A 13,665-nucleotide genomic window follows, 5' to 3' on the forward strand; every position below is an offset into this window, starting at 1 on the left:
ACTTAGTGTGGATTCATTGGTAGCATTAGACATAATTCACAAGGCAAACTATAATTAATAGTCTAATCCTGAGAGCTGTTAATGGGAACTGTCTCAGAATTAGCTGTAACTTACTTGGCATAGGCCTTCTCCAGTAAGGCACTCCAGAACTCATTGTGTTCTTCTGAGTGCAAGAACAGTAGTTGTCCATTTTTTGTGGGGAGCCGGTCATCAACAACAACATCCACCCATTCTCCATACTGCCAGAACTGGCCACAGAGAGAAAAAGACCCATACAATGAAAAGACCAAAGGAAAACATTTCAAGCTGGGTTCATTTGATAAAACCTCTGGAATTAATGAGCCACCTTTCTACAGAACTTTATCTTTCTGTGCAAGTATCTGCTAGGTTTGCAGTGTGAGATCATGTAAGAAGCTGGAATGTCTGGCTAACAGAGAAAAGAAAAGGAAGCTGTTCTCATATATATACAGTGTGTGTGTGTCTGTGTGTGTGTGTGTGTAGAACAAGTGCATGAACAATTAAGTCTGTTTAGTAAAACCATTGATTTAGTATTTTTATATTTAATAATATATACACACACACATACATAGTTGTGTACATACACACATACATATGTATATGTGCTGTATACATATACATACACACACATATGTATACAGTATGTGTGTGTAATTTTTCGATACAGTAAAAGTATACAAAACAAAAAAAGATGGAAAGAAAAAGAAAAAGAGGAATGAAGAGAAGAAAACATACAGTTATGCCTTCCACGCTTCTTTCTATCAAGTAATTATCATCTTATTCTTTTCCCTATCTTCTTTGGCCCTTTTTAATCCTCAGATCCAGAAATCATCAATTCAGTCTTTCTTCTTTCAACAAAAAGTCCATATAAGTTTTCCAGTCTTTCCAAAAAGTCAGTGTCATTTTTTCCCTGACCAGACTAGTTGGCTTCACCATTTCTGCAAGTTGAGTTAATTTTATAATTCATTCTTCCACTGTAGGTAGAAAATCACTTTATTACTCTTCCATCTTTTTGCATACAATAATCTTGCCACAGAAAAAGAAACTGTTCTCAATGAGATGAAGTATAAATTATATACACACAAAGGTATTAGCTACCTGATGGGCAGCATTCTCTTTTCTGTGACATACTCCTGGATTTATTATTTATTTATTTCTCAAATTTTGAGAATTTGAGCCTATCTCCCTCCAAAGAGGGACTTCCTCTTTATTTATTTATTTCTTTAGACTTCCTGCTATTTTCTATTTTCTCCTTTTTTAACTTAGTATCATCACTAGATGTATATAGCTTAAAACAAAAGGTATACCTGGAAATGAAAGATCCCAGCATAGTCCTTCTGGAAACTCTGATCTTTGGGAACAACCCGCTCTAAAATTTCTTGATCTAATGTGAGACATGCAATAGCTGCCAAAAGCCAACAGTCTCCTGGAAACATCAAAGTTTATGAAAGATACATGTATATTAACAGAACAATTCCTCCTTCAAAGTCAAGTAATCCAATAACCAAAGCCAAGCTAAATTATTTTGACATCTGAGGCCCATCTAAGCACCTTAATACCTCTTTCATGGAAGTAAAAATATACTGAAAGGTAGATGGGAAGATCCCCAAGCTACTACTTTTCCTGATGCTTTGCAATTTTACAGCGGTAACAAGAATCACAGGTAATGTCTGGCAAGTATACATGTCTAGTGACCATACAAGTGTTGTTTTATTCTGTCTATATTCTAGAGCTGTGTTTATCAACCTCAGAAACTTTAAGATGCATGGACTTCAACTCTCAGAATTCCCCATGCTGGCTGGGGAATTCTGGGAGTTGAACTTCACACATCTTAAAGTTGCTGAGGTTGAGAAACACTGTTCTAGAGTTACGTTAAATTTGATGTGCTTGATCTCTGTGTAGAACTTTTGCAATTATTTTTTCATTTAAAAATAAACTTTGAAGATCCTTACTCAGATCAGAATTTTAGGGCTGGAGAAGGGACTAACTTTCCCCACATGATATTTTCTCAAATAAAATCCTTCCTGAGTACCCCCCCCCCACAAAATGCTAAAAACTGGGCAAAATAAACAGCAATTTGGAAAGCAGTAGGGATCGCAACAGTGAAGAAAACAGCATGTCGAAGAGTTAAAGCCAGCTCACATATAGACCTAGCTTGAACTGAAGTTTACTGTGGCAGCTTTAAATATTACTTCCTTAAATGGGAGACTCTCCTATATCACATCTACTTTGGCTTTTCCTTGCCCAAAGCAAGAGGTCTATGCCATGAAAAGGAAATAAATGTCCAGCTTATATTACCTAAAAATTTGGCCTCCATTATAGATAGTTTGTTGCTTTGTTGCTTTTGAATGTATTGTGTAAATGGCAATATGGAAAATATTTTTGTTAGAGGCCATAAGAGGGATAAAATAACAGTTAAAACAAAGTAGCCCATCATCCACCATTTGAAGGCTTTAATGCAGAGAAAAAAATGGCAGGCTAACGTATTTGTTTAAATGCACATTTAAAGAAATCGTATTATTTTGCATGCTCTGCATATACTGTAAGTATATATATCAGCCAGTCATAACGTATTGCATGTGTGCTCTTTACAAACGTATAAAGCATTCTACATTTTTCAAGCTCCCTTGAAAACCTACCAAGCTAAATTCAATCCAATTTTTCCTACCTACTGATGAAGAAATAAAGTTTAATGAATGAAGGTCTTGGAGACAGTGGAGACAGTCTGACTGTATTCCTCTACATTAAGTATTGTGTCTTAAGCCTGAAAGAATATTTTACAGAAATGTAAGGGTGAGAAAGGATTGCCTTTTGTTTCAGTGGCTAGTCAGTGGGACAGGTGCAAAACAAGCAATAAATTCAGGGTTCAAAAAATGTATTTCACATCATTATGTTATGTTTACAGTGTTTGAGTCATCAGACAAATAATACAATTTGCATTTTGCTCTCTGATTATAGCACACAGCAGTTCAGAGTGTGTTGCAGTTCTCCTTACCCTGAGAGAGAGAAGTGGCATTTCTCTACTCACCCAGTGCCCCCTGACAAATATCTGTACGAGTGGCTCCTCCCTCAATGAACTGGGGGTTTGGGACCAGCTCCTGAAAATAATGATTGAATATTATAACTGGATTTTGCCTCTCACATTTCTTCACGCTTTCACAAAAGAAAAACTCTCAGTTAAAATGTTTCTGCCTTCCTCATCTGTGGTTGTTCCTCAAATCTGAGCTCTTCCTGCAAATGCAATGATGCTAATAGGTACTAAACATTCATTTTAACCTGGAAAAGGGGACTCTTCGTTCTTATCTATTGTAAAATGAGACAGAATGATAGAATGATTTCTGAAAACTGTGGACCTTGCAAAGAGTGCAAGCTGTTAGACAAAGAAAATGTTGAGTTCAAAATACATTTTATATCAGAATCTGAGGGCCAGTTACACCATAGACAATTGCTTTGTAAGTTCAGTATAGAAAGCTCACTTAGCAGAGTGAACTTAACAGAACAGAGTGAGCTTAACAGAAACATATAATACAAGCCTGTTTTCTTCAAACTTGGCAACTGCTGGCTGGGGAATTCTGGGAGTTGAAATCCACACATCTTAAAGTTGCCAAGTTTGAAAAACACTGATATAAGCCATCAACTCAGGTAAAGTCCCCTTCAAGTCAGGTATCCATGTAATCTCTGTGACAGCAATATCAAAGTGGTAGACCAAGGATGGCACATGTAATACCTCTGCTGCAGGAGCTCCATTGGGTGCTTCTGGGTCCAATTCAAGGTATTGGTTATTACCTTTAAAGCCCTACATGGTATTGGTCCAGGTTACCTGAGGGACCATCTCACCCCCATTACATCAACCCGTCCCACCTGGTCAAGCAGAGAAGGCATGTTATAGACCCTGTCCATGAAAGAATGTCAATTGGCAGGGCCTAGGAAGAGAACCTTTTCTGACATTGCTCCCACCCTATGGAACACTCTTCCCCCAGAGGTGAGGCAAGCCCCCACTTTCTCAGCCTTCCAGAAAGAGGTGAAGACCTGGCTCTGCCATCTTGCATGGGGCATGAGGAGGGGTAACCAACCCTGGGGGTGGTTAGCACCCTGAAGATGCTCCCATAAATTAAGAACTTTTTAACATCTATGTCTTGGACTGTATTTTTTATTTATGAATATTGTTTTATTGTATTTTAACAACTATTTATTCTTGTTTAATTGTAAACTGCCCAGAGTCGCTCTTTGAGTGAGATGGGCGGTGACTAAATTTGAAATGTATGTATGTATGTATATATGTGTGTGTGTGTATAAAATATGCCTACTAAGTAGAGTGACCATTCTGATGGCCCCACCCACAGCCCTGTCTTTTGTATGCCCCAAAGTTCTGTTCTGAGTACACCACAGTATGATGGCAGTAAAACTGCATAATATTTATTCCTCTTTACTTCATACTTGAAGAACAATCCATTTCTTGCTACAGTTAATAATACTGTTAGTACTATTATTCTTTCTTTTGTAAGAAATAATTGAAAGGAATATCCAAAATTATACACACAAGACAATCAACATAACTGAAATTGAGTTACTATTCAGTTGAATCTTCTACCAATGCAACAAGTATTGGTTTAACAATATACATGTTCAAGATTTTTAAGTTTTAAAATCACATACAAAAAGTCTACTAAATTTTTAATCATATCCATACAGATTCTCCACCAGGGTCCAGACAGAAAACCAGAAAAAATTGCTCTGAGCATATTATCTACCATTTGAATTGAAAAGAGTGCCTTTCTGTATAGTAGACTGTTGGGGACAAAAGGAAGCCAAGATGGAATACTTTCAACAGAAAGACTGAAATCCCCAATTGTAGAGAATAGAAAGATTAAAGCCACCCTGAATCATGTTATCAAATCTTGAAGTGAGTCAGTGTACTTTCAAGAGAGACCTAAGCGCAGTCAGGCATTCATTATCTAGAGTGCTCAACGCTCAAATGCTCCAGATAATTCTCCCCCACCCACCAATGTTACATTAACAACATCAGTTGCTATAGGCACTCACAGTTCAGTGTTCTTGTCTGCAGCAGGAAGCCTTTATTCATACAGTCACATGTGTGTTGGCTTCCAGATGGGTGGGAAAGCAGCAGGAATGAAGTTCAGGTAAAGCCAACCTAGCTTCCTATGGGCTGGATGGACAAGTGCCTTTAGCAGGTGATTTTGGTGGAATGAGGAGGGCTTATCTGGAGAGTTTTCATGTTGAGCATTTCAGATAATTAATACTTGTTGGAGGCAATAAAAATCCTTTATACAGGGGTTACCCTATAGTCATGCATTGCTAAAGTCAGATTTCATGTCAGGCATGACAATAAACCTTGATTTTCTAAACGCTTCATGCTGTAAATCACGTGGCTCTGGGCCCCTGGGTCCGGGATGGGGCCTGTTCCTTGGTTATGCTGACTGCTTTATTATGGCTTTATAATTTCTTTACTGCTGGCTGCTATGGGTATTATAATGTTTGCCCAGAGTTATATATGTGAGATGGGTGGCAATATAAATCCACCAAATAAATAAATAATTTGTTTATAGTAGAACCCCATAGACACATGGCTAGATGTTGTTTTATTGCAGAAAAGACAGAAGCCATATATGCGTGGTATGTTGGAGATACCTTGATCTGGTTCGTGTGGGCCTGTTGTTATATTTTCTGGAAATTTGTGAGCTGGCTGAGAACAGAGCTGAGCCACAGCATCTAGGGAGCCAATTAGCTGTTCGGCTGCTAGTGGTGGGGCACATCTGTGGCAATGGAACCGGCAGAGCTAGTTGTTAAACAGCACATCACTGCATGCATGCATGCATGCATGCATATATATATATAGAGAGAGAGAGAGGGAGAATATCCACTTATTTCCTGACACAAAAATAAAAAAACAAGATCTCTCTCTCACACACCCCTCCCTCTCAGGTATTAAATTCTAAGCCTTTTCCTCCCATCTTTTCAAATTAGTGAAAATTGCACTGATTGGTTACTGGAGGGTTTCGTCTAGCCTGTGAAACACTGGTTCCTGCCTCTTTAGTTTCAGTTCATATTGCTAGGTTTATATAATACTAGACAACCTGTAGCCAGTCGGGTCATCCTTTCAGAGATACTTTCTTACCTAAACAGAGAAATAGAATGACCACAGGCAGGCAAAAAAGCAGTGGGAACAGGAACAACTTCCTACTTCCTGATGGCTTCCCTATTGCTTGTGGGAAGCTGATAGAGAACTGGTAGAGCGCGTTGGAAATTTTATTTTATTTATTTATCAAACTTATTGATCGAACTTTATTACCGCCCATCTCCCTCCCAAGAGCGGTGGGCGGTTTACAATAAAAAAATCACTCCTCCTTCTCAGTTGACCTGCAGAACTGTCTGCCACTTTGCTGGGGGCTGAAAGGTGAAAGGTCCCCTGTGCAAGCCCCAAGTCATGTCTGACCCTTTGGAGGGACACCGCTTTCATGACGTTTTCTTGGCAGACTATAGCGGGTTCTTCCCCAGTCGTCACCTTCCCCAGCAAGCTGGGTACTCATTTTACCGACCTCAGAAGGATGGAAGGCTGAGTCGACCTGAGCTGGCTACCCAAGAATCCAGCTTCTGCTGGGATCAAACTTGAGTTGTGGGGAGAGTTTTTGGTCGCAATACTGCCGCCTACCACTCTGCGCCACACGAGGCTCTTGCTGGGGGGAGGGGGAATAAAGGGAGCAGCAGACTGCAAGGAAAACTGCACCCCCGTTCCCCATCCTGGCGTGTACCCAAGGGCCCCCTCCCTCCAGGGAGAAAGAGGGCTCACCCGTCAACTGCCGGCACCCCAGCCAGGCATCTGAGTTGCTTCATCATCCTTCCCTTGCTGCCCACTGCTGTTAAGAGATGTCAAATTTTGGCCTTGGTTCCAAGCAGCCAATTGCTGCTCATCCGTCAGGCCTTGATGCCAGCTTATTAGCCGCAGGGCCCAGAGGGAGGAGAGGAAGAGGGAAGGGATACACCCCTCCCCTCTTCCCTTGCACCATGCAACCTATGGGTTTCTCAGAAGTATAGTCAGAAGGTGGTACTAAAGCGGCCACAACTTTGCCAAATTTCAATCCCACAGGAGTAATGTCTCCCGGATTTTGGATGCATTCATTAAGTTAGCCCATTTGAGGTACATTGATTCAAAAAATGTTGCACCATTTTACCCAATTGAAAGTTACAGACAGACAACCAAACACAAGAGCTTTAGTAATATATAGATGCTAGGAGAATGGATTCTAGCAACTCTCTGAATCAACACACCACCCAACCCCATTTGAATCTAGTCTAAGATGTTGTACAAACCCAGGCTGTTATATCTTGAGTAGAGGCAGCATATTTGGCTAACAACTGGTTGTTTGTAGCTAGCTACAGGCTAGAGATGGAATAAATAATCAACTGGCTTACAAGCAAAAGTCCAGAGTTTGGGAAAATGAGCTCTACACTGAAGGACAGGCCAACTCCAGTACATCATGCAGAACAGTCAAAATATCAGCATAATTACTATATTCAATTTACATGGACCTAAAATAGCTTGTCCTAAAATAGCAGGAGGTCTTGAAATTTGAAATTTGGAAATGCTGAAAATGTATTCACCGATAAGGGACCTAAAAAGGGATATGAGGGGCTTGGCAATGGTAGCATACTTGAAGTCTAATAATTTCTAAGTTCTACCTAATGGTTCCCAATCCTTCTCTCCCAGTGCCTCACAGGATCCCTATCTTACCTCTAAATCTTGCACTGTGGACCCAAATTCAAGGATGATGACAGATGCAGTGCCTCTTTGTCAGGCCAAGTTTTATCTTCCCTCAGTCTTGTTCAAGACAAGGAGGAATTACATTTGGCCATGCTGACTGTTTGGCCATGCTGACTGAACTACTATGGATGTTGAAATCAAACTCTTGTGGCAGGGGGGCAGTTATCAGGGAAGATAAACTGTATTTAATGCAAGCTTCAGCTCCAATTTATTGATCAGTGAAGCATGCAAATCAAAAACTTGGTTCTACCACAGGTTATTCAGTTTAAGAAAGATCCTATGAGAATCATTCTACAATTGCCAAAAATTATTCTACAATTGCAAATGTTACAAAATTCTTCATTTTCACTGCAGTAATCAGTAGGGAAAAATATGCAGGCATAGACATGCTTGTTTTAATTTTGATAGAAATCATTCTTAGAATCTGGAGAAATTTAATTCAGAAATCAAACAAAGAATTGATTATTCTTTCTAGTAATTATTGTACTGAATACTGAAAATAGGATCTTGTTGCCTTTCATTTCCTCCTCCACCCTCCAAAAAACAATTGCATGGTTGTTATTATCATGCATTTTCATTATCTACTGTATATAACTTCATTAGCTGCTGTATATAAACAGGGAGCAAACCCCACACTCACTAGCACTATTGTTACCTAGTCAGGTAGTGAAACGTCTGCAAGCAAACAACTAAGCTCAGAGAGCACCAAGGACTCCACATTTTCATTATCATTGTTTTTGAACTATTACCAAGTGAATGAAGAGTGTATGTCTTTCAAATGATTGTTTAATAATAAATAAAATACGTATTATTGTTCATAGAAGTTATCTGCTTCTGTATGAATAAGGCCTTGAAGCCTTCCCCTTTCATTTTCCTTTTGGCAATGTCCTCTGTATATCTGAAAATGTATTCAAAACTATGGAGAGGTTTGAAACGTCAGTTATACAGCTCTAAACACTGAAGCTAGAAGTAAAAAAGCACACAATGACTGTGCATAAGTTTGAAAGCAGCTGCTGACATTATATATTAATAAATAGCACAAGAAAAATAAAATATACAGTATAACATCCAACATAATGCAAGCACTTAAGGCTTCTGTACTGAATTGTTACATGCTCTACAAATACCTGCAAAATTGTTTGTGTGGTCTGTAAAAAGAAGAGAGAATGAAGTTAAACTTTGAATAGAGTAGCTGTGGATTAAAAAGAAGAAAATGTTATTTTTTTAAATGACATTTGTAATGCTATTCATCACTGTTGTTAATAAATAAGTGCTTTTTAAAGCTATTTTCATTTCTTGTGGCTTTGAAAATGGACAGGTGAGAAGTTCTTACAACTGTCAAGATGAATCGCTTTGCAACTCTGGGACTAATCTAGGACAATCTGAATGCAGTTCCCAAATAGCTTTCCAAATTCTGACTGTTAATGATGAAGATCTCAGCAGTTCTCTGGAGAGGACATTAAATCATGCTTTGACGGAAAATATTCATTTAATATTTATTGCATGGAAAATATTCATTTAAGAGAAAATTTACCATAACAGTTACTTAAAAGAAGGGAGGTAATTTTAAATCTGAGATTATATATGACAAAATATATGAAAATGACATGGAACCACAACAGACGGGTTAACCCATTCTCTATTTTGAAGGCACATTGAAACCATTACTGCCTCTAAAATAGTTCAACTCTATTTGACTAGAATTGCCTCGGAAATGCCTAGAGCACAGAAAGAAATCCTAAAAGAATATTATTTCCAGCCATTTTCAGTGGTGAATGTTATCAGATGTCTCTTATTCCACACAGTCACAGTCAATGGAACATAATACTTTTATTTTCACAGTTCATAGTTCTATGCAATACAATGATCATCCCTTAATTCAGATGTACTACCTTTCCAAAGATTTTCAGATGTTTTGATTGACAACCTAAGCAATTTTCCAAGAACAAACTGCAGAATGAAGCTTTGGCATTTTCAGCCCAAATTAAACCTATTTGATCAAGGTGAAGGTCATCACAAAAATATTAAAACAAGCCTTTTCCAAGATTCAGAGAGTTGCTAAAACAGTACAGCAGTTTTGAGTTTGAAGGTGACCCCTTGAGCAAGCAGAATGTCATCTCAAACCAGTGAATTATCAACAGAAACAATATTCTTACCGAGGGTCGTTTCCAAATAATCCCTTGAGTTTTGGGAGAATAAGGTCCCAAATCTCTATAGCCAAGAGTGGAGGGGCAAGCAGGAAATTCTTCATCTTTGAAGAGAGTCCCAGAGTGCAAACACTGCCTTCTCAGAGTCTCAAAATCCTGCTTCAAGTATTTCACGGCATTTCCATTAGATCCTAGACCATCTAGGATGGCCTTTTCCCTGGCCAGTTTGAGGGCTACACCTGTCATAGCACCAGATTCCCTGTGAAACACAAGGGTACAAGATGTCTTAAAGGTTAAGAGCAAGAAGAAAAGTGTGCAAGTGCGTGGCCAGGGAGAGGTGGAGCAAACAAATACCTTACACAGTCCAATACCTTGAAGAAAAAAAGGACGCAAGGTAAATATGTACATAATGCAAATGGAATGGAACAGGCAAAGGTAAATATGTACATAATGCAAATGGAATGGAACAGGCAATGAAAAGGATGTAATATTCATTCCACTCTGAGAAGTAAATGTTGCCTTTCTCTTCCTCCTGTCTTTCTCAATAGTTATCCATATCCAAGCTTTAGAGTCAGGCTCCAGAGTCCTCCAAAAGTTGTTACTAAATGTTTATTTTTAATGTGATGGATGAGTCATATCAGGTATATGACCAGAGAGTAATCGTATGAATTGTATGTCAAATGTAAATGAAATGAAATTTAATTTTTGTCCCAGGCTCGTTTACTGTTTTGGAGGGCAGGCCTCAGTGCAATAATAAAAGGTCAAAGGCAAACTGTGGCTCCTAACCCTAAAAAGTTGGGCACCCAAAATAGAATAGACAAATATTTATATATGAGGCACTTGAAACAGGACCTAAACTAGAAAGAGAGATAGGGCCTGCCTGGCAATGTGCTCTGTAAAGCTGACCTTTGGCAGGAGGTGCTGATGATGACAGTTCTTCTAGCCACATGCCACATAAAGCAAATTGAATTATCCATTCAGTCGTATCCGACCCTTGGCGATTCCATAAGCCAGCTCCCTCCATGATTTCCAATCTTGTACAGCTTCTTTCAGTTGCTTTATATTTTGGCCTGTGTCTGCTTTGATTACATCCAACCAGCGCGTTCTTTGGCGTCCTCGTTGTCTTTTGCCACTGACCGTTCCAAGCATAACATCTTTCTCCAGCAATGTTGATCTCATGACATGACTGAAGTAACTAAATCTAAGTTTTGTTATTTTTCTTTCTAGTGACATATTCAGTTTTATGCGCTTCAATACTTCTTTATTTGTTATCTTTGCAGTTCAAGGGATGCGCAAGAGCCTCCTCCAACACCATAGTTCAAACGAATCAATTTTCCCTCTATCCAACTTTTTCATCATCCAACTTTCACAGCCTTTAAAATTCCATGAAAAGGCCCCATAAAGCACAGACATCCGAAACAAATAAGCATCAAAACTTGTCATTAAAATCCACTGTTTAGGGTTTAATGCTTCTGATTGCAATAATCCAACTTGTAATTGTACTCAACTTAGCCAACAGCTGTTGACCACTTACTGATTGTAAAATGCTTTTTAAAAAGAAAAAAAAAATAAGAAAAAAGGACTTTGTGGGAATTTCTCAGTCTCAATCAGTCCTGTGATGCCTTGCAGACTGTTAAGATATATTTGTCTCTCAGTTCCCTTTAGGGTCTGATTTCTGGATGGACAAGATAGAGGGCCCTAGAACATGGACCGGAGGTCCAGTCTTAGCTATGTCAGTTGCTAAAGGGGAACATCTGGTTTTTCATTCGGTCAGTATGAAAAGACACATTTTATGGACATGAAACCGTAAAGACATGAGATACTAATCTCCAGTACTGCAGCTGGAGTTTAATCTTTGAATGAAATGTTTGTATATCTTTTGTCTGGATATTGGATCCAGCTTCTACTGAATGGTTTTTGGCTAGGTTCAGTTTGGCCAGTCTGTTCATACCCTTGGGTAGCAGTGAACCAGCATAATCAGTCCCTTACTCTATATCAAACCAAGATCACATTATTTCTATAACTATTTTTTTGTCAGGCCTTTTTCTTGATTATACCCATTATAGCAGCTGATAGAAAGTGAAGTCTTGCACAGTATGTCTGGTAATGCATATGGATAATTCAAGAATATAAACAGCTTATTTTTGCATATTGTAATCCTTTTTTCTGCTTCCTTTTCAACATAATTTAGATGGCTATGTTTTTAGTGTTATTTTATTGTAAACCGCCCAGAGTCCCCCATTGGGGGAGATGGGCGGTGACATAAATTTAATAAATAAATAAATAAATAAAATAAAATAAATCCTCCCATTAGCACATATACAAATCACTCATGCAATTGCTCCTTCCCCTTATATAAAAAAAAGAAAGAAAAAAATACATAAATTTCTAAATCAACTTCCCTCCCCCCAAAACATTTATTTAGTTATTTCCTTCCTACTACTATTCTATATTTTTCTGTCCACTACAATAAAAATCGAACTATAAAAACATATAAATTGTCTACTTTTATAATTAATACTACAGCAATCTTAACCCTATTAAACCTAAAAACCAAGCAATTATTATTATACCTTATAGAAACCTTATAAATCTTACAAATCAAACAAATCTTTAAAAAGCCCAATAGATCTTAATCTGAATCATTACAGAGAATGAAATCATAACAGCCTCATTATCAATCCAATTACACATTGTTAAATTTTTACCCCACTTCAAAATATACTAAGACATTTACTTATCTCCCTATTACACCCAAGACATTTTTCTTGCAAAATGCAGAAAGAGCATTAACTTTCTGTTAATCCTCTTTTCTGTCTTTGCCCAACATGGATAAAGGGGGAAAATTAATTGAGCGCTCTTAAGGATGTTTTGGATTCAAACTAGCCCTCTTTAAGGTGTTTGGGTTATGGTGTTCAAATAGCACATTCTTCACCTTAACCAGTTATTTATTTATTTAATCAAATTTTGTCACCTCCCATCTCCCTCAAAAGAGTGGGCTTAGAGCTCAGTGGAAGGATAAAATAATAACTCCTTAAAACATAGCACTTGATCTTTAAATATACACAGGTGGAAACATGGCTGAAGTGAACAACAATCTAGAACAGGCACATCTTCTAGCAGCCTGAACAAATAATCCAGCAAGAACTGGATTGCTCTTCAAGGATGAAGTGAAGAGGACCAAATATAACGCAGGTTTGCTGCAGCCACAATGTGGTGGACTCAGAGCAGAATTTTGGGGCATTCAAAAGGAAGAGGAGACAGGGCTGTGGATGGGGCCATCAGTGGAAAAAATAAAGGGAAAAATTCACCCTCGTTACTGAATACCGTCCAAACGTGACAAAATGCTGCTTAAAGCAAGCTACTTTTCCTCTTCTTGAATAGCAACTACGAATACTGGATAAACAGCTTTTCCTCTATTTTTTTTCCTATTTTCCCCTATTTCCAGGAACATCTGAAGTAGTTTTTACGATCGGAATTTGTCTGTCACTGTACACAGAACCATAACTATTCTAAAAAGTGCCCAATCATGGGTACGTTCTTTGCCGTTCATATCCTTTGCACAGTCTTATTGTCTTAATAACTCATAGGAGGTTCCTTCTGATCAAAAGTCCATTTTTCTTCCCCCACCTACAGGTTCAACACTTGAGCCTGCCAAATCCTCTGCAAATCACAGAACTGTTTCTGGCCTAAAGCAGAAAAACTTGCCATTTCAAATGG

The 13,665-nt window shown here is 38.4% G+C and overlaps 1 protein-coding gene across 1 annotated transcript in view; it reads right to left on the reverse strand.

Moving 5' to 3' along the window:
• LOC134497987 (calpain-8-like) overlaps positions 1 to 10,296 on the reverse strand; it is a 58,270-nt gene extending 47,974 nt beyond the window's left edge. Inside the window, exons 1-4 of the mRNA XM_063304054.1 lie at positions 9,955 to 10,296; positions 3,047 to 3,116; positions 1,326 to 1,444; positions 115 to 248 (exon numbers count right to left, since the gene is read on the reverse strand). Of these exons, the coding sequence (XP_063160124.1) occupies positions 115 to 248; positions 1,326 to 1,444; positions 3,047 to 3,116; positions 9,955 to 10,191 (560 nt within the window). The 5' untranslated portion in view covers positions 10,192 to 10,296. The remainder of the gene's footprint in view (positions 1 to 114; positions 249 to 1,325; positions 1,445 to 3,046; positions 3,117 to 9,954) is intronic.
• Positions 10,297 to 13,665: the final 3,369 nt, after the last annotated feature.

The sequence above is a fragment of the Candoia aspera genome, chromosome 1, assembly GCF_035149785.1.
Source record: "Candoia aspera isolate rCanAsp1 chromosome 1, rCanAsp1.hap2, whole genome shotgun sequence".
Classification (NCBI taxonomy): domain Eukaryota; kingdom Metazoa; phylum Chordata; class Lepidosauria; order Squamata; family Boidae; genus Candoia; species Candoia aspera.